The sequence below is a fragment of the Megascapheus bottae genome, chromosome 4 (assembly GCF_031878675.1).
Source record: "Megascapheus bottae isolate mThoBot1 chromosome 4, mThoBot2.hap1, whole genome shotgun sequence".
Lineage (NCBI taxonomy): Eukaryota > Metazoa > Chordata > Mammalia > Rodentia > Geomyidae > Megascapheus > Megascapheus bottae.
The window spans coordinates 17,454,251-17,480,670 of NC_143512.1; the positions used below are offsets into that span (position 1 = coordinate 17,454,251).

At 35.4% G+C, this 26,420-nt stretch overlaps 1 protein-coding gene and 1 long non-coding RNA gene across 3 annotated transcripts in view; one reads left to right on the plus strand and one right to left on the minus strand.

Moving 5' to 3' along the window:
* Positions 1–26,420, minus strand: part of Man2a1 (mannosidase alpha class 2A member 1) — a 162,536-nt gene that overhangs the window by 68,010 nt on the left and 68,106 nt on the right. For both annotated transcript variants that reach the window (XM_090331511.1, XM_090331512.1), the window contains exons 7-12: positions 24,144–24,330; positions 19,251–19,428; positions 17,407–17,609; positions 13,617–13,799; positions 7,100–7,214; positions 5,392–5,462 (exon numbers count right to left, since the gene is read on the minus strand). In XM_090331511.1, the coding sequence (XP_090187637.1) occupies positions 5,392–5,462; positions 7,100–7,214; positions 13,617–13,799; positions 17,407–17,609; positions 19,251–19,428; positions 24,144–24,330 (937 nt within the window). The remainder of the gene's footprint in view (positions 1–5,391; positions 5,463–7,099; positions 7,215–13,616; positions 13,800–17,406; positions 17,610–19,250; positions 19,429–24,143; positions 24,331–26,420) is intronic.
* Positions 188–17,480, plus strand: LOC150064117 (uncharacterized). Its single transcript, XR_016535239.1, has 3 exons — positions 188–252; positions 7,654–7,750; positions 17,397–17,480. It is a non-coding gene; the product is annotated as an uncharacterized LOC150064117 (long non-coding RNA).

A 26,420-nucleotide genomic window follows, 5' to 3' on the forward strand; every position in this document is an offset into this window, starting at 1 on the left:
ATCTAAGTAGTTTTCTTGCCAACAATAGAATAGTGAAAATGACCTCTAGGATTTCCAAGGTCAGGTTCTCAGAAGCCTAGAAGTCAAATTCCCATGTGTCTCTATTCTGGGACTCTCATTCTTAAGGTTCCATTCTAGAATAATCTCCATGGTTAGAGAGGCACAGGTCCCACACATAGGCCATGTAGAAACATTGGCAGTTGACAGCTCCGATGCATCCTTAGCCAACTAGGGACAGCAATGTGGAACAATGTGAGTTTTCTTGGACATTCAGCTCTTTCTAGCTTTTAAGAAAACTCTAGTCTCGATCTGAAATGCTATGACAGATCTAAGTAAGAATCAGCTAGTACTTATAAAGGACCATGACACAGTATTGAATACTTTAGATTTGAGAATAGATTTTTAAGCAATTGACAACTAAAATATGATTAACTATAAGGTCACACTGTTCTGAATAGGAAACAGGAAGTCCCTTCAGAATAGAGCAATAAAAAATGGATAGGGAAGGGGGAAAATCAAGATAAGTGGGAGGGAAATGGGGACCATGTCATGAGAAAGGGTATCAATGTTTGTGAAGTTATGCACCTTGTATCTGGTGAATATAATATAACATTGCTATTAATCACAATAAAAATTATTTAATAAAAAAATAAATAAATTTCCTAGAACTCTGATTTTGGGTGGATTCCTTAGATACTGGCATGTAATAACTAAAAGGCATAGAGCAATTGTAGACCAAGGGCAAGAAGTCATTAAGATAATTCACACAACGCATAAAAGATGGCACCAAACCAGAGAGTAAAGGGAAAAGAGATGAAGCCAGAGATCCGTAGAGGTAGAACCCAAAAGATTCTACAGTTGATGAAAGTTAAAGGATAAAATGTGAGGTTAAAATGAATTCTAGGATTTCAGAATTGAAATCACTAAAAAGGGAATAAAACCATTAACCAAAAAAGTATGTGAAGAAAACCAGAGACACTTGAATAAAGTATGCTGGGAAGTCAGTGAAAGAGACCATTCAAGAAGTAAATGGAGATGATGTCATGGAGTGCCCTCTCTAAAAGAATGTGCCTTTTTGGGAAGCACCTAAGTCTTCAACTCGTGGCTCTATACTTTCAGGACAAACACATTACCACTTGAGCCCTCTGCCAGAGTCTTGTTTGCGCCTTGGTTATTTTCAGGCATCATCTTGAGCCCAATGGCAGTTTCCTGTTTGCCTTTATCTTCTTCAAGGCATCAACTTACTTTATACTCAGACTGGCCTGGTCTGTGATCCTCCTACTTGTGTCAGTGGGGAAGACAGGTAGATGCTATGGAGAATAACACTGGTTGAAGCCTCTCAAACTTTTCTTCCTTGTTTGGTCTCAAACCACAATCCTTGGATCGCTGCTTCCTGAGTAGCTATGATCACAGGCCTAAGATACTATGTCACACATAGATAGTTTTCATATCTGTTCTATATTCTGAACTCACTGATGCCTAGGAGAAACTGATGTGTTTCTACAAGGTTAATAGTGTCTTTTCAAGTCCATTCGTGTATCTATCTTTCTTTGCACATATGAGCGAGAGAGAGGGAGAGAGAGAAACAGACAAAGAGAGGGGGGAGGAGAGAATGAGAGGGTTACTTGTCAACAAATTCTAAAAATATGAAGTATTTACAGTTGCAATAATCCACATAAGTTACTCTCAAAACTAAAAGTCTGCTGTGGTCTGAATATGCTCCTCAACATTCATATATTAGGAATGCAATCCTTAATATAATAGCATTGAGAGATCTTTCAAAGGTGATTATGCAGTAAGGGCTTTGTCCTCAAGATTGGATTAATGCTATTGTTATGAATGGGTAGGCATTCTAAGAATAGACAACAAGAGGATAAGCTTCCCTCCCACCCACCCCAGGCATTGAAGCCATCCATGTTTTCCCAGGGATGATCCTAGGAAACCTTCCCCAGGAAGGTTTGCTCTAATCTAAGAGCAAAATACATTCAGATTCATTACAGATTACCCAGTCCGGAATTCTATTACACCAATATAAATGAACTAAGACAAACTTTGTATTAAAAAAATCAAAAACAAAAAAAATTCAGATTTATATAGATTACCTCAATCTAAATTTGAATATATATTTAATGGTACTTCATCTTCCCCACCTTACAGGAAAAACATACTTTACCGATGGTCGAGCCATGTGGCTTATGGTCCATGAAACGGTAAATATTCTTGTCCTTCCCAGTTAGATGAAATACTGAAGGAATACTGAATTCTCCTCACTTGTCTGAGATTGTTACCTTTCATAACCAGTGTTTTTTGAGTCCTTACTTTTCTTGCAAGTCTTTCTATTAAGTTTCTTCAACTATTTTTGAACCTTTTATGGTAATTACTTCCTTGCATTTATTTTCATTTTTATCACCATTAAGTGGTACTACAGAGAAATTACAATTCAACATGTCAATTTATAAGTACAACGAATCTCAATAAATGTCTATCCCAACTCTCCCAACCATACCCACCCCCACTCAATTTAACTGGTTCCATTTTTCACATGTGTACATTGAATAATATAAATATGATCACAATGTTCTTGAACACCTAATTGTACTGGCTCTCTGTACAAAAATGGAATCTATATACAGTTGTGTTTATATAACCTTGTGATCTAAATGAGTTAGAGCAACATGTACTAATGTCACTTTCAGCAGATTATACACTACTTTCTAAATATTCACTAGCTAAATTATGTTAAGCTATAGCAAAAATGAACTGCCAACAGCAGGGAAAAATTCACTTACATGTATTATTTAAATTTAATGTAGAACAGTATTTTGCAAGCCTTTTTACATTAAGATCTCCCTGAGGACTCCTTTGGACATTATTTCCTAATAACCCCCTCATACTATATTAATACCACATATAAACTGTCTACTTCTCTATAATGTATCTATGTTTTGCATATTAATGATTTTTTTTTCAAATCCCCTAAAAACCAATTTTACCCTCCTGAGGAGGGTTATGTTCCCCATTGTGAATACATACCTTGTTTAGATTAATAATTTGTTATTCAAATAGGAATTATAATTAAAATAAAGTTAACCCCTATAATCCTACAGAAGATTTATGAAAAATGGGAGACAAACTCACAGTCACACACTTTAAGAAGTTCAATTTAAGGACTGACAACAGCAATTTCACTGTCAGGATCTGTTAAATAAAACTATCAAATTGTTATATTTTTAAAGGCCACTACCATTCCTTATTGGCCACTAGTTTTATGGAGAGATCCATAAGGTAATCAGTAACTAATACACAAAAAAGTACAGATTTTTTTCAACCAAAAGTATTTATGAAGCTGTGAAATTCAAAATCGATTAAAAAACATAAAAATAGACTAATTAGAAATATTCAAATAGACACATTGATATTTGATTAAAAAACTGTAAAGAAATAACAGTAAAGTAAAACATTTAAATACAAACTGCTTAAGAAAAGTCGAGGTAAATATTTTACTAATAGCTTTAAAATTCTCTTTATGTTTACCTGCCACTGAAAACTTTCAATATTAAAGTTCAAAACATGTTTCTCCTTTCCTATCACAATTACATTTTCTAACCTTCCTCTGCCATAAGCAAGACTAAACAACCCATCACTGTAGTTTGAGGCTGAGACAGTAAGAAAGGACAGAAACCAAAAGAAATGCAACTTATCCTCTGACCTGTCCAGCCCCAGCCTCTCCCATCCCACATACCCTGACATGTGCTGAAGAGAGTAGGGGGAAAGGAGAGTATTATATAACTACAGTAACCAGTTGCTATTCTTATAACCATCAGATTGCTCCTCATCAAATTACCTAATAGAAATAATGTTAACAGTAGGATTATGCCTAAAGCCACTAGTTTATGAACTCTACACTGTTTTAGGGATGCAGATTTAAGAAAAAGAAATGCAATGTCTAATTTATTGAGAAATTACTTATTTTAAACAATAAATTTATACATTTAAAATGAATAATTCAAATTTATACACTTAAAATGAATTTTAAGAAAAATTTTTTCTTCAAAAAGTAATCATATTCAATGCTTATTACATTGATTGCCAATTATATTAAAATAATTATTGTTGATATTTCTATTAGTATGATTCTTCTTTCATTTCAACTTTGGTCTCAATTTGAAAGCTTTCAGACTACTGATACCTTAAAATACAACCTTCTTATTCTAAGGTATGAACTATATATATTTCTTGTCTACATTACTGAATAAATTTTAGTCTGTGTTTAACCAAAATTCCAGCTTTACTAGCAATTACAACGTTTCTCTAATACTTCACATTCCTTTTGTCAATTAATTTGTTTGAGACAAGTGTCTCCCTGTATAACATAGGCTAGCCTTCCAGTTCAATTCTCCTGCCTCACCCAGATGAGTGGTCGGATCACATGCGTCCACACTTGGCCATTCCATATATAATTATATACATATATATACATTACTAATTTTAATATAGCATACTTAATGAAAACCATTAATCACTCTTGAAATTATTCTCTAATCCATCCATTTGTCAACACTGTCAATTTTTCAATAGAGTAAAAAGTTGTATTGCAAAAAAAAAAATACACTGGGTGCCTGGGTCCACTGGTAATCACTGACAGGTATGTGGTAACCAAAAACAGAAACAAAGAATTGATACAAAAACCATAAACATCTCTTCATAAATTGAAGATGGTCACCAGTTAAATGTATCCATTAAATTAATAAGTTTATCTGTTCTTGAGAGAGTAAGGAGAGGGTGCACAGAAAGAGTGAGACAAGGGGTGAACAAATTCAGCAGTGATACTCTAAGTCGTAGACACTATGATGAAAATGAACCACTCAACCTGTGAGCAGGCACAGGAGGGAAGAATGTTGAGTAAGGGAAAGGTTGACAATGCTCTGGCATATATAACTGTAACCCATCTGCCCATCACCTTCACAATAACAATAAAGATATATATATATATACTTAAAAAACAATTTAAGATTAATTAAAAAAACAGGTAACTACATAAAAGGTTAGCTAAGAACAAATGCCATCTAAAAGTAATATTGCGAAGATAAGGAATTCCTTTTTATGTCCTTAGCTATAATTTACCAATGTCATTGCTTATGAAAAATACTAATTATAATAGTACCTAGTTATTATTATAGTGTAATTGTTATAATAGCAAATTTAGCAATGTATCAAGCTACAATCATTGAATATGACTGCTATCTGAAGAAAATGTTTCTTCAGAAAACTCATAAAATCAAACAATAAACTAAGTTAAAATATTGCCTACAAGTATATGTTCATTAAGACCAAATACAATGAAAATCAAGAAAACTAAGCCAGCTACCAAGTTTACAATTATAAACTTACCTAGGTTCATCTGTACTCAGCTCTATAATATTTTCTGCTGGCAGAGAATCTTGTGACTTTTGCTTGGAATCCTATAAAAATGAAGTATAATAGTTTATTTTAATTGAAAAACTTAAGCATACATATTAGCTCTGTAATGCTACTTTGCAAAAATCTCAAAAGTACAAAATATGAATTAAAAAAGCCCTTTTTCAGGGTCCAAGAGTTTGGCCTAATGGTAAGAGTGCTTGCCTAGCATGCACCAAGACCCTGGCTTGATTCCTCAGTACCACATATATAGAAAAAGCCAGAAATGATGCTGTGGTTTAAGTGGCAGAGCTCTAGCCTTGAGAAAAAGTTCAAGGACAGTGCTCAGGTTCTGAGCTCAAGCCCCAGGACTGGCAAAAGCAAAAACAAACAAACAAACAAAAAAACCCTCTTTCCAACTAAGGGACATCAAAATTCAAAAGCAAACAATCCAGTGAAAGTGTGTGTGTGCATGCACATGTTTGCATGTGCTTTAAGCACAACATGTGTTATCATCAGGGCTTGGATCCATCATGGGCATTCCATTCTGGAATTCTACAGGAAATTTTGCTAAAAGTGTTACTATCTTATTTTTGCCTTATGTTTAGTAGCTTTAGGAAATCTATATCTGTTGTGTTTTTTCCTATTTGAAAATGAACATTTGTAATCATGATTTGATTACAAGCATCATTCTAAAAGTATTGAACTGTATCTCTCATTTCAGATATGTAAATTCAAATTACATATAAAGTAAATCCTAGCATTCATAAAAGACTAAGGATAACTAAGTTCTAATTTACAAAGAAAAGTTTCCCAGAGTTGCGGGTGGAATCATAAAGAGGGTTGCAATCAGCCATTTTTTGAACTGTTGTTCCTTGCTGTTCCTTTCAAAATAGTTTGCTACCTGAGCTCTTCCAATCTTAACCGTAAGTGCACAGGAAAGCAGAGATGACCATTCCATCTTACAGATAAAGAATTCTTTTCACATTGCTCTACTTGTATGGCATGCAATTTCAGCAATTCCTGTAACACACCATGTATTTATCCTGAAATCAGGTGACACTAAATTCAGGTTTTGTGTAAACTGATCAAGAACAAAAACAAAAATGAAAATATCAAAACATGTCTGATTAAAGGTAAGCAACATAATAATTTCATTATTCAGTTGCCTTACAAGTGTGCTCTAATGCCTATCTTAACTACCCTGAAATAATTTCACTGTATTATTTTTCATATTAAAATTTAGAGCAAAATACATATAAGAAATCAAATGTAGACATACTTCTAGAAAAGAAGAATAGGACGACAAATTACATGAAGTGGCAATTTTTTTTTTCAAGTAAGGTGAGCACAAGGTGGCTCTTGTCTATAATCACTGTTACTCATGAGGCTGAGATGGAAGGATCACAGTTTAATTCCAGTTAGGCAAGAAAGTCTTATCTCCCATTAACCACTAAAATGCCGAGATGGAACAGTGACTCAAGTGGTAGAATTGACAGCCTTTAGCAAAAAGGCTCAAGGACAGTGTTCAGGCCTTGAGGTCAAGCCCCAGAACCTGCAACAACAACAAAGCAAATTTCTCAAGTAATAGACAAAATAACCATTTTTCATCTCTTTTAATGAAATGCCTCGTCATATTTTCCAATCAAAGAACTGAAGAGAATCAGATATTTTATAACAATTATAAAAGAGACCAACTTACCATCTCTAAGACTGTATCAGAAGAATAAGACTTATACATGTTTTTGTCTTTCAAAATAAGAAGAAATGCAGAATCTCCAATTATCTTCTCCAAAGCAGTTAAGGATTGAAAAAGTCTGCAAATTAAAAATCTTATTATCCTGAGAATCCAATAATCCACAGACAATATTCTCAAAGTTTTTTCATAATAAACAAGTAACACCTTCATCTTATAATCACAAAGTGAAATTTATAATGAATCTGTAAGGAATTCACCCCATTTAGCTCCACAACTAAATATTTATAAGAATGGCTAATAAAAGATAGATAATCTTAGCTCCATCAGAGGCTGATATCTGAGAACCATGGTTCAAAGCCAGTCTAGGCTGGGAAGTCCACAAGACACTTCTCTCCAATTCACCAGCAATAAATACCAGAGTATAACTGTGGCTCAAATGGTAGAGTACTACCCTTAGGCAAAAAAAAAAAAAAAAATGGGTGGGTCCTGAGTTCAAGCTCCAGTACCACCACAAAAAAAAAATACATCACAAAGCAATTTTTGCTCTTTTTTTCCAGGAATATTGTCAAAAAAGGTTAACACAACAGCAGGAGAAAATAGAACATCAACTCTCAGCTCACAAGAAAACTAAATCAGTCCATAATCCATTCAAAGGTAAATTTTGTTGAATTTGGTTTCATGTTCTTCTTCAAGAGAACTAGAAAGAAGAGGTTTCACAGATCTGGATAATGGAATTGTCTTCATCCTTGCTGCTTTTCTTTATCAATGAAATTACTAACTCTACTCAAATTTCCAATTGTGGTTATGACAAAGGAACCAGATGGATGGTTAAAAATCTGTTGATTCACAATCAACTACATATTGAAAACACTACATATTGAAAAGAACATCCTTATTTACTTTCACATTCAGTGAAATTTCTCATGGCTAACATAATTTTCTCTGTTAAAACACTGAAAATGACCAACTTTTATAAACTTCTATCAAAACTGTTTTAATATATTGCCTTTACTTGATGAGCTAACATGAGTATTATATTTAGAAGGTAAAATCAGTTTATGACAATAAACATGAAATAATATCACCCCCTGGGTTACTGGACAACATAACAGCGACACCTAACTCAGTTACACCTTAGCTCAGGCTGAATAACTGCTACATCTCTGGAAAACTACTGATAGGAAATATATAGTGAATGATTACAGACCACTATGTTTCATTAAGACGGTACAGTCCAAACAACTGAAAGTAAATTCATAATGTAGAAATCTATAAAGCTCATTATTTATCACTCGTTCACCCATGAGGATGAATCTATTATTTTAAAAAAATCATCACATTATTTTCTCTAGTATAGGAAGCAACTTGAGTTCTGTGCCTTACAGACACATTTTGCTGTCATTCACAAAAAAAGCACCTGTAAAACAATTGGAAATAACTTTTTCTTATAGAGCACTACGCCATGCTTTAATAATCAATAAACTATTAGTGAGACACATTTACATAATAAACCATAACTTTAACACTGAAATGTTACTAATTTGAGTTCACACCATCATCCAGTCAAAATTATCAGTATATCCAAATATTTTCCCATAATGATAAATGTGCTCATGAGGCTAAAAGACTGAAAGCACAGACATAGTTTTGGTACAAAACTAACTCATTCAGCCAGTTTGTCTCTACTATCTACACGGTGATCCTTACTAGGCAGCCTCGATGTGGCTATGTTCTCCAGTAGCTAAAACTGCCCATGAATCACAGAGCACTGAACAGTCCCAATTAAATGAGGGGAAAGCCATAGAACAGTATCTACACCCTAACAACACATATTTGATGAAATGAGCACTAACAACTGTAGCAAGACATTCAATCAACAGCTTTCTCAAGATGTATAATGCTGTTTTGCTTAAAACAAAACAAAGACTGGGTATGCTATCTCACACCGATAATTCCAGCTATTCAGCACGTAAAAATTAAAATTCAGGGTCAATTTGGGCAAAGAATTGAGAGGCCCCCTCCCTTGCCCATAACAACCAACAAGCTAGCAACTGGTGGCTCACATCTGTAATCCCAGCCATGTGGGAAGTAGCAGGCAAGGAAGATCATGATTTGAGGATGGGTTTGAGCAAAAATATAAAACCCCACTCAAAAAGTAAGACAAAATCTGAAAGTATAGCTCAAGGGGTAGAGTTCCTACCTAACAAGTACAAGGCTCTGAGTTTAAATCCCCATGTCACAAAAACCTAGGATACATATACACTAAAATATGATGAAACATGAAGCCAACTGCTGGCAGCTCCCATCTGTTGTCCTAGTTATTCAGGAGGATAGGATCAAAAGATCATAGTTCAAAGCTGCCCCAGGAAGATAATTCAAGAGACTCTTAGCTCAATTAAGTAGAAAAAAGCCACAACTACAAACATAGGTGAAGTGGTAGCACACTAGCATTGAATAAATGAGTCAAGCAGGAACACAAGGCCAACTTCAAGCCACAATACCAGCACTAACACAAAATCACTACCACCAATACCACCAACAACAAAAACATAGTAAATAAATTTGGGAATTATTGGGTATAACAAAACTTTTTTTAAAATAATTCATTCACATGGATTTCTCAGAGCCTACAGCATCTTAACCTTCACTTGTCCTGTGAATACATAATGCACACAATTTAGGCAAAGTCACTGAGAAATCACAGCTCTGGTGTGCTGTCATTGTTTTTTTGTTTATTTGTTTGTTTTTGCCAGTCATGGGCTTGAGCTCAGGGCCTGAGCACTGTCCTTGGACTTTCTCAAGGTTAGAGCTCTACCACTTGAGCCTCAGCACCATTTCTGGCTTTTTTCTATGTATGTGGTACCGAGGAATCGAACCCGGGTCTTCGTGCCTGCTAGGCAAGCACTCTACCACTAGGCCAAACTACTGGCCCCTGTCATTGGTTTTTGTTTAAACAGATGGTATCATATTTGTCCTATATTCGTTTGATTTCATGTTAGGACCTTATGCTCACCTCTTTCTCAGCTTTTTCCTGCCTACATTAATGACAACTTAGAAATAACTGGCAAAACCTTTCCAAAAGAGACCATTACCATTTCTTCTTCCCTTCCATATATGCTCCATTAGGTAGACTTCCATTACAAACAGTCTAATTCATTTTCTCATGCCTTCTGGAGGTTAGACTTAACCTCCAGATACATCACAATGTATTTTTGCTCTACAGTTTGTTAATTCCATAAACATTTAGGGCTACCATGCAGAATATGATCCTTAGACTAGCCCTGTGATTGCAAAAGAAAAAGTTGGAAGGCCTGGGTCCCTGGATACTGTGGACTCTAATAAATGACTTGGTTACCCGGAGATTTCTTTTACAGGACTTTATTTGTTCTGTTTGGGATTACTATTACCAACAGCCCAAAACACAATCTCTAAGACTAGTCCCTCCAGATTTTTTTGCATGGGTTGGTCTGAACAGAGATGGTCCTGAGTTAGAATGGCAAGCACACACTACTGAACCCATCTACCCATTTATTGGTAGAGAATGAAGACCATTTTTCCTGGACTGACTGACCCTGAACTTCCATCTTCCCAAATTCAACCTCTGGAGTTGCTAGGATTACAGATGTGAGCCATGGTATCTATTGCACTTACAAGAACACTTTGTCAACAACTGAATGAATAGTAGTTGACGTACCAGACAATAACCAATGTTAACCGCCTCCATGTTTATAATTCTCCAACTTTGTGTTTTGAAATTTCCTCCTTAAAATGTCTGTGTTAATGACTTGGTAATTGTTTACAGCTTTTCAAGTGAAGTGTGAAATACTCACAAAGCAAATTTACAAATGTCAAATACAATCTGAAAATTACTATATTTTTTTTTACTCCTCTCTCTAACATGCAGTTCTACATAGGACTGGTTCTGTAACCTGAAAGCAACACAAAATTATTGAGAAACTAATGACAGGCTTTCTGGAAAAGCCATGACACACAAATTGTTCTGTAACAAAAGTTCAATGTCTATATTCAAATCTCTTTAATATGATAGCTGGAAAGAGCAAGTAAGTAATGTAAGAGAACATCTTCTCTATATTTCTGAAGACTTCCGCAGCCTTACCTTATTTTAAGTCTTACTTTCGAACTCTTCTAAAACCAAGGAGGCAGGAGCCAATGAAAAGGGAAAACAAAAGGCTGAAGCTTACTTACAAAAAAAAAAAAAGTTTCTTTTTATTCCTTTTATTGGGAGGCTGAAATCAGAAGGATCTTATTTCAAGGTCAACTGGACAAAAAAGTTAATGAGTCCCTGTCTAAACCAATAGCTAGATGTGGTGGCATGCAACCTAAGGAGAAAGCATTGACAGCCTGACCTGAGCAGAAACACAAGAAAAAATAATAATAACTGAAGCAAAAAGCAAAAAGGGAGTGAGGTTCACATGGTAGAGTCCCTGTTCAGCAAGCACAACACCTAGTACCACAGGGGGGGATAAAAGCTTTCTTTGGGAGGAAACATCACAATTATGTCTTTTTTACTTTAAGCCCAAAACAACCTCAGCAGACAGAATATGCTGAGGAATGTGTATTTCCCACAACAAAACAGAGAAAATTTTCAAGATACTTTCTTAAATGTATATTTGAAATACTGCAGTAAATAGTGGAACCTCACAAATATCTTTTCTACACACATCATTTCTAGAAAGCTAGTTAAAATATTACAACTAAAAATGTGGGGCCGGGAGTTTGGCCTAGTGGTAGAGTGCTTGCCTAGCATGCACGAAGACCAGGGTTCAATTCCTCAGTACCACATACATTAAAAAAAAAAAAAAAAAAAAAAAAAAGCTTGAAGTGGTACCGAGGCTCAAGTGGTAGAGCTCTAGCCTTAAGAAAGTCCAAGTACAGTGCTCAGGTCCTGAGCTCAAGCCCAGGACTAGCAAAAGAAATTAAATTAAATTAAAATATATGTTTTTAAATATAACACTTAACAGAGTCCCTTGTGAGTCAATTTTTAATGTTCATTTTTATGAGTACTAGAGATTTTTTTCTACATATAGGAGTAACCTTTTTTTTTAAGGAGAAAATTATGATATACTTCTAATGATTTTAAAATATTCTCTTTGTTTGGTTCAGTTTTTGGTTTTCTGGAATTTTTTTTCCCCCAACTCTGGAACTCAAATCCAGGGCCTCATTCATGGCAGGCAAACACGGGGCTGAGCACATGCAAACACCAAGCCCACAAATCACTGATATAAAGAGAATCTGGGAGAAATAATAGTGTAAGTTGCAGGGATATAATGCAGGAATCTCCTCTGCACTGATGCTAATGAGCAGCCAGCCTTAGTCTGGCAAGATAGAGATCTCTCCTTCACACAGGGCTGGCTATACCATCTTTGGGAAGCATTGTTTACCAAATCCTTTCTCTTTCTCAGGCAAAGCCTGTATTCACTGAAATTCTTTCTTTCTTTTTTTTCCCAGTCCTGGGCTTGGGTTCAGGGCCTGAGCACTGTCCAGGGGCTGTCTCAAGGCTAGAGCTCTACCACTTGAGCAATAGCACCACTTCTGGCTTTTTTTCTCTATGTATGTGTTACCGAGGAATCGAACCCAGGGGTTTGTACATGCTAGGCAAGCATTCTACCACTAGGCCAAACTCCTGTCCCTGAAATTCTTTAATATAAAAACAGCCAGGCAACAGTGGCTCATTCCTCTAATCCTAGCTACTCAGGAGGCTGAGATCTATCTGAGGCTTACAGTTTAAAGCCAGTCCAGGCAAGAAAGTTCATGAGACTCTTATTTCCAATAAACAACTAAATAAGCCAGAATAGGTGCTATGGCTCACATGGTGGAGCACAAAGAGACTCAGGAACAGCACTCAACCCCTGAGTTCTAGACCTCCCAAGATCAGCAAAAATAAATAAATAACTGAGCTTTCACTCCCTCACTTGTCTGACGGCTTTCTTTAAGTGAGGAATATGGCTTTGACATCAATAACCAGTCTTTGCATTCCCAGCTGTTTGTATAATTTGTACCTGACTTGGTAGATCTTTCTGCTTCCTGGCTATGTTCTTCCTCTCACTCTTTCTTGTAAATAACAGAACTGAATAATATCATCTGAAGAACAGAACTGCTGTCCAGTAAAATGGGCTAAAGCTTCCTGGATTTTAGCTAATATTTCTTTGATGTCAAATCCTTGATAAAGAAGGTGACCCAATTTTCAAGCTACAGTTACTATACTAAGGGGAAAACAAAATCAGCTTTACAATGTCTTGCTGCTCTATTTGAAAAAAAAAATACAGTATGTTAAAAAGTTGAGGGAACTAGAATGTGACAATAAATGTCATGAAAAAATAAAACATTGAAAATCGGTGATGACTTGCTGAAACAATACTTAAAGGGAATATCATTGATAATGTATGCCAACATGTATTAACAGCTTCATTTTGAGATAGATGCAATCTTATGTATCAAAACATTTAATACAATCTTATGTATCAAAAATTTAAGCAATCTTTTTCTATGGTTATATTACCTGGTACCATAATCCACAACTACCCAATCTTTTGCGGTTCCGGTGATTGCATCATGATGTTGGAACAGCCCCAAATTCCTTCTGGCTTCTGTTAGAGATGTGTAATGTGTGGATGAAAGGAATTTATTTATCTTGTATTTCTGAGCTTGCTTCAGGGCAATATAGTAAAGGATTTCAGCAACCCTAATTGCATGAAAAAGTACATAAATTTATTTCAAGAACACTTTACATTTACAGTCTAAAATATATGACACTGGTTGCCTTTTTTAGAACTATTAAATATAATTTATACAAGAATTGCTAATGATGAAATTTTCTATGAAACTATCAAGTATTTCTATCTTATGTATTCAAGTTCTCAACGATACTCGGCATCTTGTTGACGGTGTGAACATAGCTCTGTCTTCCCTGTTCTCTAAGGAGCAAGGATGTACATCATGAACATCACCTCAATGCCACTTCCTGTCATACCTGGGCATTAAGAGGAAGACAGTGAGACCAAGAGAGTGGAGGCTAAGCCGGGGAGAGGCAGACAGTGGTATCCAGAGAGTACCATAGGGACTCCATACGCAACTACAGAAAACTTATGAAAAGTGATTAATATCATGTCACTTCTCCATTGTTTAAAAAACACTTATCTGTTCAAAGCCAGTCCAGGCACAAAAAGACCTGAGACTCTAAATTTCCAATTAACCTCTAGAAAACAAGAAGTGGGGCTTGGGTCAAGGGTAAGTAGTAGTATTGCACTCAAGAGCTCAGGGACAATACCCAGGCCTAAGGGTAGGGCGGAAGCCTTGAGCTGAAGAGCCTAGGGACAGCAGGTTCAGGTCCCATGACCCTCCACCACACACACAAAAGAAGTATTCAAATATACTTCAGGAAACAGAAACAAGAGGTTGTTATGTTACTGTTTTGTTTTCTTTTCTTTTTATCTTGTTTGTTCATTTCTTTGTCTTTGGGAGTATAAGGAGACACAGAAATGGGAGAAAGGGTGATTTTCATTAGACACTATGTTGAAAATTAACTATACAACCTGTGGGTAGGGACAGGAGGAAAAGACTGGGAAAGAGCTAGGGAAGAGGTGACACTGTCATATAACTGTAACACCTCTCTATACAATACTTTATATAAAAGGAACACACAAAAAAAGAAAAAAATTTATGTAATAATAGCTTGGAACATTTATAAATAGTAAGAACATAGGGCTAATGATGTGTAGTTGTATGTGTGTGTGTGTGTGTGTGTGTTCAACCAGAAGATATGGCTCAAGGAAGGTTCACTGAACAGTTAATTTAAAGAGTACCTGGGACAAGAAAGTGGAAGGGGATAACTGGAGAAAAGGAAGGGTAGCAGTAGGAGTGAAAAATGTAGAAAGGAGAATAAGAAGTGAATATTATCAAAGAACATTATATGCACATGAAAATATCATATACCTAAATAAAAAATTTATATATAATAAAAAGAAAGTATCATACACTTATTATTCTTAATATACAATAAAAATTAACTGAAAACTACAGTTAAAAATTAAAAATAGAGATTCCCTTCTTGAATACTTGTTTGTTAAATATCTTGTAAATACGATGCAAAAATCAATGTTAATAAATTCTCTAATAAAAAAAGTCACCAACAAAAAAAATAAAAAAATAAAAGGGGGGGGGACTTAAGATGTGGTTTATGGAGCCCAATGGATGAGAAGAATCTCCATATCAAATATGTTAAGAAAAATGGAGGAAAAAAAACAAAGCAGGGGGCCAGGAGTTTGGCCTAGTGGTTAAAGTGCTTGCCTAGCATGCATGAAGACCCGGGTTCGATTCCTCAGTACCACATACATAGAAAAAAGCCGGAAGTGGTGCTGAGGCTCCAGTGGTAGAGCTCTAGCCTTGAGAAAGTCCAAGGACAGTGCTCAGGCCCTGAGCTCAAGCCCAGGACTGTCAAAAAAAAAAAAAAAAAAAAAAAAGCAGCTTTAAGATGATTCAAGATTCAGGTAAATGAGATATTTGGTAGTTTTTTGTTTGTTTGTTTGTTTTAGTTTTAAAGTAATAAATTCCTCTAAGTTGTAGAAGTAAATAAAAGACAATGAATAATTTTCCATATGTGACCATGATTTTGAGAATAAAAATTCATTATGTAAGAATCTCAAATGATTTCATAGATCCTAATATTATTTTATTGTTTATACTTTTGTACTGTCAGATTTTGAAATGAAGATGAAAAGCTATTTTCAGATAAGAAACAGTTTCAAATGAATGAATACACTGGGAAATACCAAATTATTGTATAACCTTCCCTTTTTTGCTTTAAAATATAAGGATTTTCTAAACAAACCCCTAGCTATAGATAATATGCCTCATATATGTTGGATAAATTAGGATACTCTGCCAAATGGGAAATACTTAGTACTTAAAAATCGCAAATCTAATAGATGAAGGTATATCTGTGTTATTTAGCAGTCATTCCATTTTATCAAAAAGTTTAAAATAACATAATAATTGATCATCTTATAAATATAAGATATATTTCTTTCATATGCGAAGTATTTTAAGAAATAAATTTTATAAAAAGCCTTTCTGAAATGTACTCAGAATCCACTAGTATACAGAAGAGAGTTGGTACAATCTAATTTGTTTTTTAACACCAAGATGCAGCATATAAATAAAGCATACAACTCTAAAGTATTATAGACAAAGTTTTAGTAGTCTATAAGGAAATTCATCTTCACAAAAAGAAAAGGGAAAAAAAACTACTAGATTCCATTTCTTAGAATCATCCTCCTTAATATTATTGCCACTAAATACACAGCTACTGACAAATTAATCAGAAGTATATAAAATGTAATACAATGCCAGTGGCTCTCACCCATCATCTTAGCTACTCAGAAGGCTGAGACCTACATGATCATGATTGCAAACCAGATGGGCCAGGAAGATGTTAAGAGACTACAAAATAACCAGCTAAAAACCACGCTGGAAGAGTGGGTTAAGCAATAGAGTGCTAGTTCAGCAAGGTAAGGCCCTGACAAAACACAGCATAGCCTAAAAACATTAATAAGAATGAAGTATTCAGTCCTTTCAACCAGTCACCTTTCAAGTACCCAACAGTCACAGATATACTAGACCCATACAGAAGCAGAACTTATCACTGTACAAAGTTCTACTGGACAAGAGAATGTTCTATTAGTAGTCTACACTCTATTAATGTTGTTAAGAGTTCCTATTGTATAGTCTAATTCCCCTTTAGCCAGTCATTCCACCTGCATTATCAATTCTTACTACTTCTAAGCAGAAATGTGCCTCAAAGAGACAGAAATGAGATGAGTCTTTAAATTCTCCCAGGCACACAAGGCACTTTTGGAGAGTGCATGTGAGGCCAACTCTTGACTGTTGATGCCTTAATACTTTTTAAAAACGTGTCTAGTATTCTAGCAGTTCAGCTTGCTAGATTACTGCCAGGTTATTTGTCTGCAGACACAGAGACTGACATCAGGGAAATAACGTGACATACAAACAAAAGGGTGAATTAATTATAAAGACAAAACACAGAATACAAACACAAAAAAATAAAAATGTAATTGATGAACGATTCTTCCTTCCTCCTTCTAGAATTCCAGAATAAAAATCTCATGCTGTAAGGTGATTGTATTTTGGAGAACTATTCCTGGTTGCATCAGCATTTCATTATTACTTAAATCTACCATAGCACTACATAAGATTGTATAGTATACATCTCCATGAAAAAGCTACATGAGAAAAGTAAATAGAGAACTGTCTCTATTTCCAGGTAAATGTACCTTAAATGGGATTCCATAATTCTATCCATTCGTTTATAGAAGGGTCTGGATGTAAAGTAGCCGCTCCAGTAATGATCATCTCTGTCGGCATATGTGAAGAAGTCTCCGCTTAGAACAGGAAACATGGATGGATCCTTTGTTCTCTCTGTCGAAGCTGCTTTATCCAGTGCATCAAAATAGTCTGATAAGGTTCCAAACTGTATCTAGTAAAAGAAAAATTAAAAAATTATATTTTATATTGATGTTTGTCTTATAATGTTTTACTTCTTAAATGAAAAGGAAATCTTAATAAATATTTAAGATGTGCTTCTAAGTTCAAATGAGCATAAAGTGTCATTAGTTGAATCTAATATAACTAAGAGAAAACATAAACCAAAGCAGTCCAGAGTACTACTTAGATCTACAAATTGTGAACAGGAAAATCCCAGACACCGATGAATGAAACATGTGGGTAGAACAAAAAAAGAAGTTACATATTTATTTTAAAAAAAAGTTCTATCCAGTAACTAAACAACCTCTAGTTTGAACAAGATAATGAGACAAAAGACAAAGGATGAACCTGTGTAACTGCAATATTAACAAGGCAGTATGGTGGAAATAAACTTCACAACTTGGGAGGGGTTGAGGGCAGAAGTGGGAGAAAAACATGAGAAGTAGTAACAATGTTCAGGAAGTAATGTATTTACTACCTTACAAATGTAACTTTAAGCGCCAGGAGTTTGGCCTAGGGTTAAAGTGCTTGCCTAGCATGCACAAAGACCCAGGTTCAATTTCTTGGTACCACATATATAGAAAAGGCAGAAGTGGTGCTGTGGCTCACTTGGTAGAGCACTAGCCTTGAGGAAAGCCCATGGAGAGTGCTCAGACCTTAGGACTGGCAAAACAACAAAAAAAATGTAACTGTAAGTCCTGTATACATCACAATAATAATAATAATAAACCTCTAGTTTTAATTTTTATAAGAAGAGACTTTAAGAATAGCAAGTAATTTAAAAAGTAGACCTTTTCTGTAATGGGTAAAGTATTAAGAATGACAAGAATTGCAAGGCTGGTGACTTAAATGAGGAGCTCTTTTTAACTAATTATTTAAATAACCAGCACATAAATCTATTACATAATAATGGTAATTGTAATTAACAATAATTATTATGTTAATATAAAATGTACATACTAAGAAGAACCTTTATCATTTAGAGATATGCTCTGAAAACATTACAGACAAGATTGTATGACATATGAGATTTGCTCCCAGGTATCATGGTAAGAGAGCAGGGAGTACCTCAAACAATGGTGCTCTTCACTTGAAGATTAGGGAGCTGAGCCATGGGTATGAAGAGAAGGGGGCTGTGCGTGGTATTTCTAAAACTTTGGAGCACATTTTAAAATTTGCACAAGGCTTAAAATTTTCTTAAAGTAAGAAACAGAGGCAAATGAGTAATTTTAGAAGTCTTCTACACAAGACATTTGTAATGTTCGTTTGTGAGTGCCATTCACATTGCAAAAGTCACAAGGAAGGAATTCTCAGAGGAAAACAATAAACATCCAATACTGGTAGAAAAACAAGACAGCCTGAAAAATGAAAAGCACAACTTAGTAGACATACATTCTGAACTAAAAAAAAAGTAAAAGCCTCATTAATTCTCAAGAAGAGGTAAGAAATGCTTGACTTTAGAAGCAGGACTATAGAAAGTGATGATTTGCCAATTAACTACTCTTTGACTAAGAATGACATGTTCTAATACTAGGATTTAGACAAGGAAATGATGGTTACCACATTCTAGAAATCTTTTAAATAATACAGACTAGGTGTCAAACATGGTACTGTACATAAATATTCTTATTACCTTTACTTTAAACTGAGGATGTGAATTCATATAATTAAAAAGCTGCTCATAATTCCTGAACTGCAGATCCCATTCAGTGTATTCACTGTAGCGAAAATCATCTCCCAGTGGGGCCAGAAGAACTTTAGTACGGAAAAGTTTTGACTTCTTTCGGTACTGATCTAGTAGCATCCGAGCCCTACAAAAACCGGGGGGGGGGGGGGGGGGTAGGTGACAAAGGGGTTGGTTATACTACTGAGATGGTGATGATATAACTCATTCAAAGGAATCATTTATATTTTAGATAAATTCAGACATTGTTTATTATTATTAAGAGAAATTGCTTTTACTAAATCAAAAAGTAAAAAAAAAAAAGTCGAGTAAACTAAAACTTGTAAGGCAGACCCTATATTGCGCAATTTAAATAGTGACAAATTCTATTTCTGCAAACAAAAAAGACCCATATTTTCCAATGGATTACTCTTGAAGAAATGACAACAAAGTATTTATTACTAGGACATCAATGTCTTCCTGAAAACTAACCAAAGCAAATGCATCCCAGAGGGCCCATGTTTTAAGAAAATGTGGCTTAGTGGTACAGTACTTGCCTAGCATGCATGAAATCCAAGTTTGATTCCTCAGTACCATATAAACAAACAAAAGCCAGAAGTGGTATTATGGCTCAAGTTGTAGAGTGCTAGCCTTGAGCAAAGAGAGGCTCAAGCCCTGAGTTCCAGCACCAGGAGTGGAGGAAAATAAAATACTTTAGTCCAATAAGAAAAAAAAAATTTTCATCAACATTAACTTCAAAATTTGACCTCCTTTAATATTCATCTCTGTAAAAAAATCATTTCTCTAATTTAATAAAAAGTAATAGCCTTAATTAAATAAGGAAAAAGTACATTATCAAAAGATACAAATCTTAGCTTACCACTTTTTTTTTTGGCTTGAACTCAGGGCCTGAGCATGGTCCTTGGGTTTTCTCAAGGCTAGAGCTCTACCATTTGAGCCACAGCACCACTTCCAGCTTTTTCTTTTCTTTTTTTTATGTTGGAAATGAACTTTATTACAACTTGGGGGTGGGGAGCTGGGGGTGAGGGAAAGTAGCAATAAACAAGGGAGGGGGTAACAACATTTGACAAGAAATGTACTCATTATCTTACTTAGGTAACTGTGATCATTCTGACATCACCCTTACAATAAAATAAAAAAAAGGAAGGAGATGGAGGAATTCAAAGTGATAATGTTGTTTGTTAGGCTTGTTGATTAGTATCAAGCCAGTTTTCAAAATAGAAAATTAAAAAATGCTGAATACAAATCCAATTGATTAGTTGAAAAACAGATAATAGTTTCTAGTATTTTATTTCTTACTATCTGACTTTAAATCTGAGATACATTATTTCTGTCTGCCAGGGTACTTCCAGCTTTTTCTATGTATGTGGTTCCAAGGAATTGAACTCAGGTCTTCATGTAAGCTAGGCAAGCACTCTTAACACTAGGCAAACTCCTGGCCCACTTATCACATTTTATACACACAGTATTCCACCTTCCAAAGGAAAAACACCAACCTCACTTAACAATTTTCATCAATAATCTGATGATCTGCATGACTTTTTTTTTTTCAGTACTCATCATCAGATGACACTCTATAGAGTTAAATTAGGTACTTTGTTTTCTCTTTCCTTGAGCTCTACCATGACTCAAAAGACCAAACACAACCTGCTGATGCAATGAACAGCTTTGCTGGTTCGTGTTTAGTATTCTGCAGAAAATTCCTTACAGAAATGCTAAAGTTGGGAACGGTCTGAAAACAAAAGCTAAGAGGAAAGACTTGTGAAAACTGAAAGAAAAAGGACAGATGAACCCAGAGCAATCCATAGAGTGTAAAAGGCCCACATGTAAGAAATTAAGTGTTTAAATAACAAATTTATTTTTTACCTAAAATTATAATTTCCATTTCAAGGACTACACAAAAGTAAAATCCATCTCATAAACCCATGAAAATAACAAATAAGCATTTTATAAAAAATTATGGAATATTACTTAATTACATTTAGAATCCAATTGGGTCTTCCAAAATTTATAATCTCTGAAGTTGCTTTGCAAATATTAGATTTTCACATTTAACTTAGTGGCACAGCGTTATGTAACATGAGATGCTGTGCTTTCTTTTTTTTGTTTTTTCTTTGTTTCTTCTGTATTTGCCAGGCAAGTACCTTTAATAACATTTCACATTTGCTAAAAACTAACTTTAGATTACTACTTGACAATATTCCAACACATAAATGAGCTTTATCATTCAAAACTTAACTACTAAAACAAATGAGTAAATAAATCAATCATATAGTTTATATCAAAGCTTGTGTGTGTGTGAGTGGTGTGCACACATGTGCTTTGGGAAAAAAAAGTACAAGCACTATACTGCCTGTGCTTTTAAAATCTGATATCTATGTCAACTCTTAAACACTTCCTTAGAAATTATCAAAGAAAGAAAAACTACTGTCTAGTAATAGTAGATTTTCACTAAGTGTATAAGCTGAATTAATAAATGATAAATGACTTGCTCACCATCATAATTTGCTCTTCACCTTATCAGGTAAGAAATGTAAACTCTATTACACCATCAACAAAATCCTTCAAATATCAAATTATCTACTACTCAATGGAAAAGCCTAAGATCCTAGACAGAAAAAAAAAAAAACCTTAATGAAGCACTGTATTTCCTTATTTTCAAACTGAGGAGCAAGTTGAAAAGAATACATTAAAAAACTAGATATATCAAATCATGTCATCGGTATATTTCAATTAAATTTTAATTAATTTAGGATATTAAAAGTTGAAATATGGCCAGGAGTTTGGTCTAGTGGTATGGTAGAGTGTTTGCCTAGCATGCATGAAGACTCGGGTTCGATTCCTCCATACCACATACATACAAAAAAGCTGGAAGTGGTGCTGAGGCTTAAAAGTGGTAGAGCTCGAGCCTTGAAAAAATCCAAGGACAGTGCTCAGCCCTGAACTCAAGCCCAGGACTGGCAAAACAAAAACAAACAAACAAAAGTTGAAACAGGACACTGAGCTGAAATGTCTGTTTGATCTCCATGCTTTACCCGGTCAAAAACAAGGTGTTATCTAGGTATGAAATAAGCAGCAGGGTTCCGATTTCAAGACTTATAAGAAGTTAGAAAAAAATTGTATACAAGCGTTTCACAGAGCCATTCATCCACCTGTACCCAGATGCCTGGAAACTACCTTCACAATCAGTGCAACTGAATGAGCACAAGGTATGTTCCTGGGGGTTAGATGACAAATGAATTACACAGAATGGCTTTTTAACTTAATAATGTACTTCTGATACTGTGAGCAACACCCACAGAGAATAATGGTACACTGAAATTCCCCAGCCAATTGAATGGTAGTCCCAACCATGACCATCTGAATTAAAAGGAGTGGTGCATGTATTTGTAACCACAACTACCTGGTTCCAATAGACAGGTCACATGCTCACCCTTCCTTTTTTTTACTATGACTTCTAGTACAAAAACATAAGTTTGTCCTCTTATACCTGAGAAGCTTGACACTAGAAAGCAGGCTGCTTACAGGTCTTTACTTGTTTTCACTGCTGTAGAAGCCATAATATTGAATCAGGTCAGTCTCTAGAGTAAACAATTTTTGAAACAATTATGAAGCCAGATTGTGTGTGTGTGTGTGTGTGTGTGTGTGTGTGTGCAACCAGTCATGGAGTTTGAACTCAGGGCATGGGCACTGTCCCTGAGCCTCTTATTGTCCAATATCAGTGCTCTACCACTTCAGCCACAGTTCGAGTTCTGGCTTTTCTAGTGATTAAGTGGAGATGAAAGCCTCACCGACTTTCCTGCCCAGTCTGGCTTCTATCTATGAATTTCAGATCTCAGCCTTCTAAGTAGTCAGGACTACAGGTCTGAGCCACTGGTGTCTGGCTGAAGCCATATGTTGATAAGGGCATTTCAATCCTATCTTCCAGAGGGCTGGAATGCTAAAATATCTTGGTGTCTACCACACCAAGGGGTTCACATTGGGATTTATTGATTACAGGTTTGGTGAACATAACATCAAAGTAAAAAGTTCTGGTTTTACTTTCTACTTCATATATTATTTTATTCTGATACACAGAGTTGACGGTGAAAAGATCTTAATTAAAAGGTTATATTATTTTCCTAGCAGACTATTTTTTATATACAACAGAATGCTTTATTTTAATGCATTATGTACCTCTAATTTTTAAATGAAGAAATTAAAACTTAAAAAGTGCCAAAATTAGAAACAGTACACAACTTGGTTTAATGAGATTCTCTCTTCATTAAGTACAATTTTCTTCTAAAAAAAAAAAGGTTCATTCTTTGATATTTATTTAAATGTATTTAAGCATAAATATTCCTAATTAAGGTTTCCTGTAAGTCAAAAATATCAGAATGATGCAAAGATATTCACCAGAACTAGGCGGCACTCACTATTACTGAGATTGTTATTAAGGACACAGATAATTGCAGTCTTTATGTGCTCTATTTCAATAAATGGGTTTTTTTGCAGTTGAGTTGCTTTTCTTACCAATTTGGACAATGGGGACCAGAAGTTTTATTATCAACAAAAGTATATGAAATCAATCAAACACAGCTGAAAGCTTTTATAATGAGGGCAAAGGAGATGGTAATAATAGTGTATTATAGGTTAGCCATTATATATTGATCTGCTATTGTTCCTTTTCCATTAAATTATAACACAGAAGAGGTGCAGTGGAGGCTGTGGCATTTTTTTAAATTGCTTTAGATCTAGTGTGAATAAGTACTCACAACAAGAACAATGCTGCTACTGAAACCCACTCTAACTCTTCAGCAACGCACAGTCAAGTACTTGCTTATGAAATAGATATTTTCATACCTGCTCTGGACATTGTCAGAAGTTATTGCTTCCGGGGGTACTCCCCAGGGACAGCCATATCTACCTCCAGGAAGCCGTTTAAAGTCAAACTGGCAGCATATTTTAGGATCGGGTCCACACGTGTGGGGGATGTCATAGCTGTAGAAGGGCATCATGTGGCAAAAAATGTCTGTGGCAGATCCCAGATCTAAAATAAAAAGGCAATAAACAAACCTGCATTTACACAATACGTATTTCCCCTTAAGCTGTCCAGAATGCCATCATTTTATACATAACATACATACATACATACATACATACATACATACATACATATATATATATATAAAAGCACTCTTCAAAATCAACAGCCCCTTTACGAGGGCATATGTCCCAGTCTAAAAGAAGATAGACATTACAGATTTTGTTTACCTTTTCTATCTGAATATAGCAGGAACAGAAAAGCCCCACAAAGACATGGCACTTGTTGATATGGAAGGCTACAAACTGAGCAGAAGGGAAAGTTACAACTGCTTCCTTTAAAATCACGACCATGTCCATGCCTGCCAGGTCCTGTCTGATCTTACCGCAGGGCATACTGAGGCTGTTACTGGAGAAAAATGCTGAGTGAAGAGAGAGGAAAGGAGTAGAAGAGGGAACTACTAAGACCCCAAGCACAGACAAACAAAACCTAACTTGTAAACATTTAAAAAATGAAAAAATAAGACACATGTCCGTGAAACTCTTATCTCCAATTAACTAAAAAAAAAAAAAAAAAGAGCTGTAAATGGAGCTCTCCTTCAAAGTGGTAAAGCATTAGCCATTCACACAAAATCTCAGAAACAGCTCCCAGACAATGAGTTCAACCCCCAGGGACAGCACAAAAAGTTTTTTGAAACACATGTTCTAAGTTAACAGAAAATTCTTAACACATCACTTTTAACCATTTAGTTACAATAACTACTAGTGCTTTGGAAAACTTTAAACCCTATTTATTTCTGGGCAGGCAGGCAGCCATTTCCCTGAAGCACAGTGATAAGCATGACTACAAAGATATAGTTACAGTTAGCAAGGGGGGCTCACGCCTATAATTCTAGCTATTCAGGAGGCTGAGGTCTGAGGACCACAGTTCAAAGCCAGCCCAGGAAGGAAAGTCCATGAGACTCCAATTAACCACCAAAAAACCGGAAGTAGCACTGTGCCTCAAAATGGCAGAACATGAGCCTTGAGCAAATGAGCTTAAGAGATAGGGCCCAGATCCCAAGTTCAAGCCCCTGGGCTAATCAAAAATAAATGAAATAAGGCAGTACACAGATAAGTGTACACTGGTGGTAATTCTCTCCTTTCTCTTGGGGATCAAGGCTTTCTTACACCTTTCCTCTTATTATTTAGCAGCTCATTTACACATTTAATTTGGTTGTGTCTGTATTTTATCAAATTAGACTATAATTTCCACGCAGGTAAAAGAATACTTTTTATATTTCTTTCCAACACAGTATTAAATACATCAAAGTACTTGACAATTTCTTGCCAATTAATATTTATAGGCGATCTGAATGTGCACAATTATTTAAGTAGGGTTTCTTCTAACTGACAGTCCTTGGTTTTTCAAATTAATATATTCCTTTGCATGTGATCAGACTACATGTGACAAAACCCCACTCCCAGCTGCTGTCTCCCCTACTGACTTAGTTTTCCACAATGAAAAGATTACATAGCCAACTGATTTCTTCTTTATTAAAAAAAAATCCACTTAAGACAGTTGTTATCTAGGTTCACAAATGATTCTTTTGAAACACCTAAGCAGGGTGGATCACATAGGAAAGCAGGCACCATGTAAAGTGGCAATTTCCTAACATCTTTTCAGATGAATTCTCGCTAAGAACTCGGCGGAGTTGGGACCCTGGACTTCTGGAACCTACACACAGATGCAAAATGGCTTTACATACCTAACACTTCATTTCCTCACCACAGAAAGGGAAAATATAGAATCTAATTTGAAGGACAGTTACAAATGCTACATGAGGGATTATAATATGGCTTATCATATAGACTGGATAAAAATGAATTTAAAAAATAAGGTCTTCTGGGCTGGGAGTTTGGCCTAGTGGTAGAGTGCTTCCCTAGCATGCAGGAAGACCCAAGTTCAATGCCTCAGTACCACATACACAGAAAAAAGCTGGAAGTGGTGTTATGGGTCAAGTGGTAGAACACTAGCCTTGAGGAAAAAGCCCAAGGACAGTGCTCAGGTCCTCAGTTCAAGGCCCAGGAGTGGCAAGAAAAAAAAAAAAGGTGTTC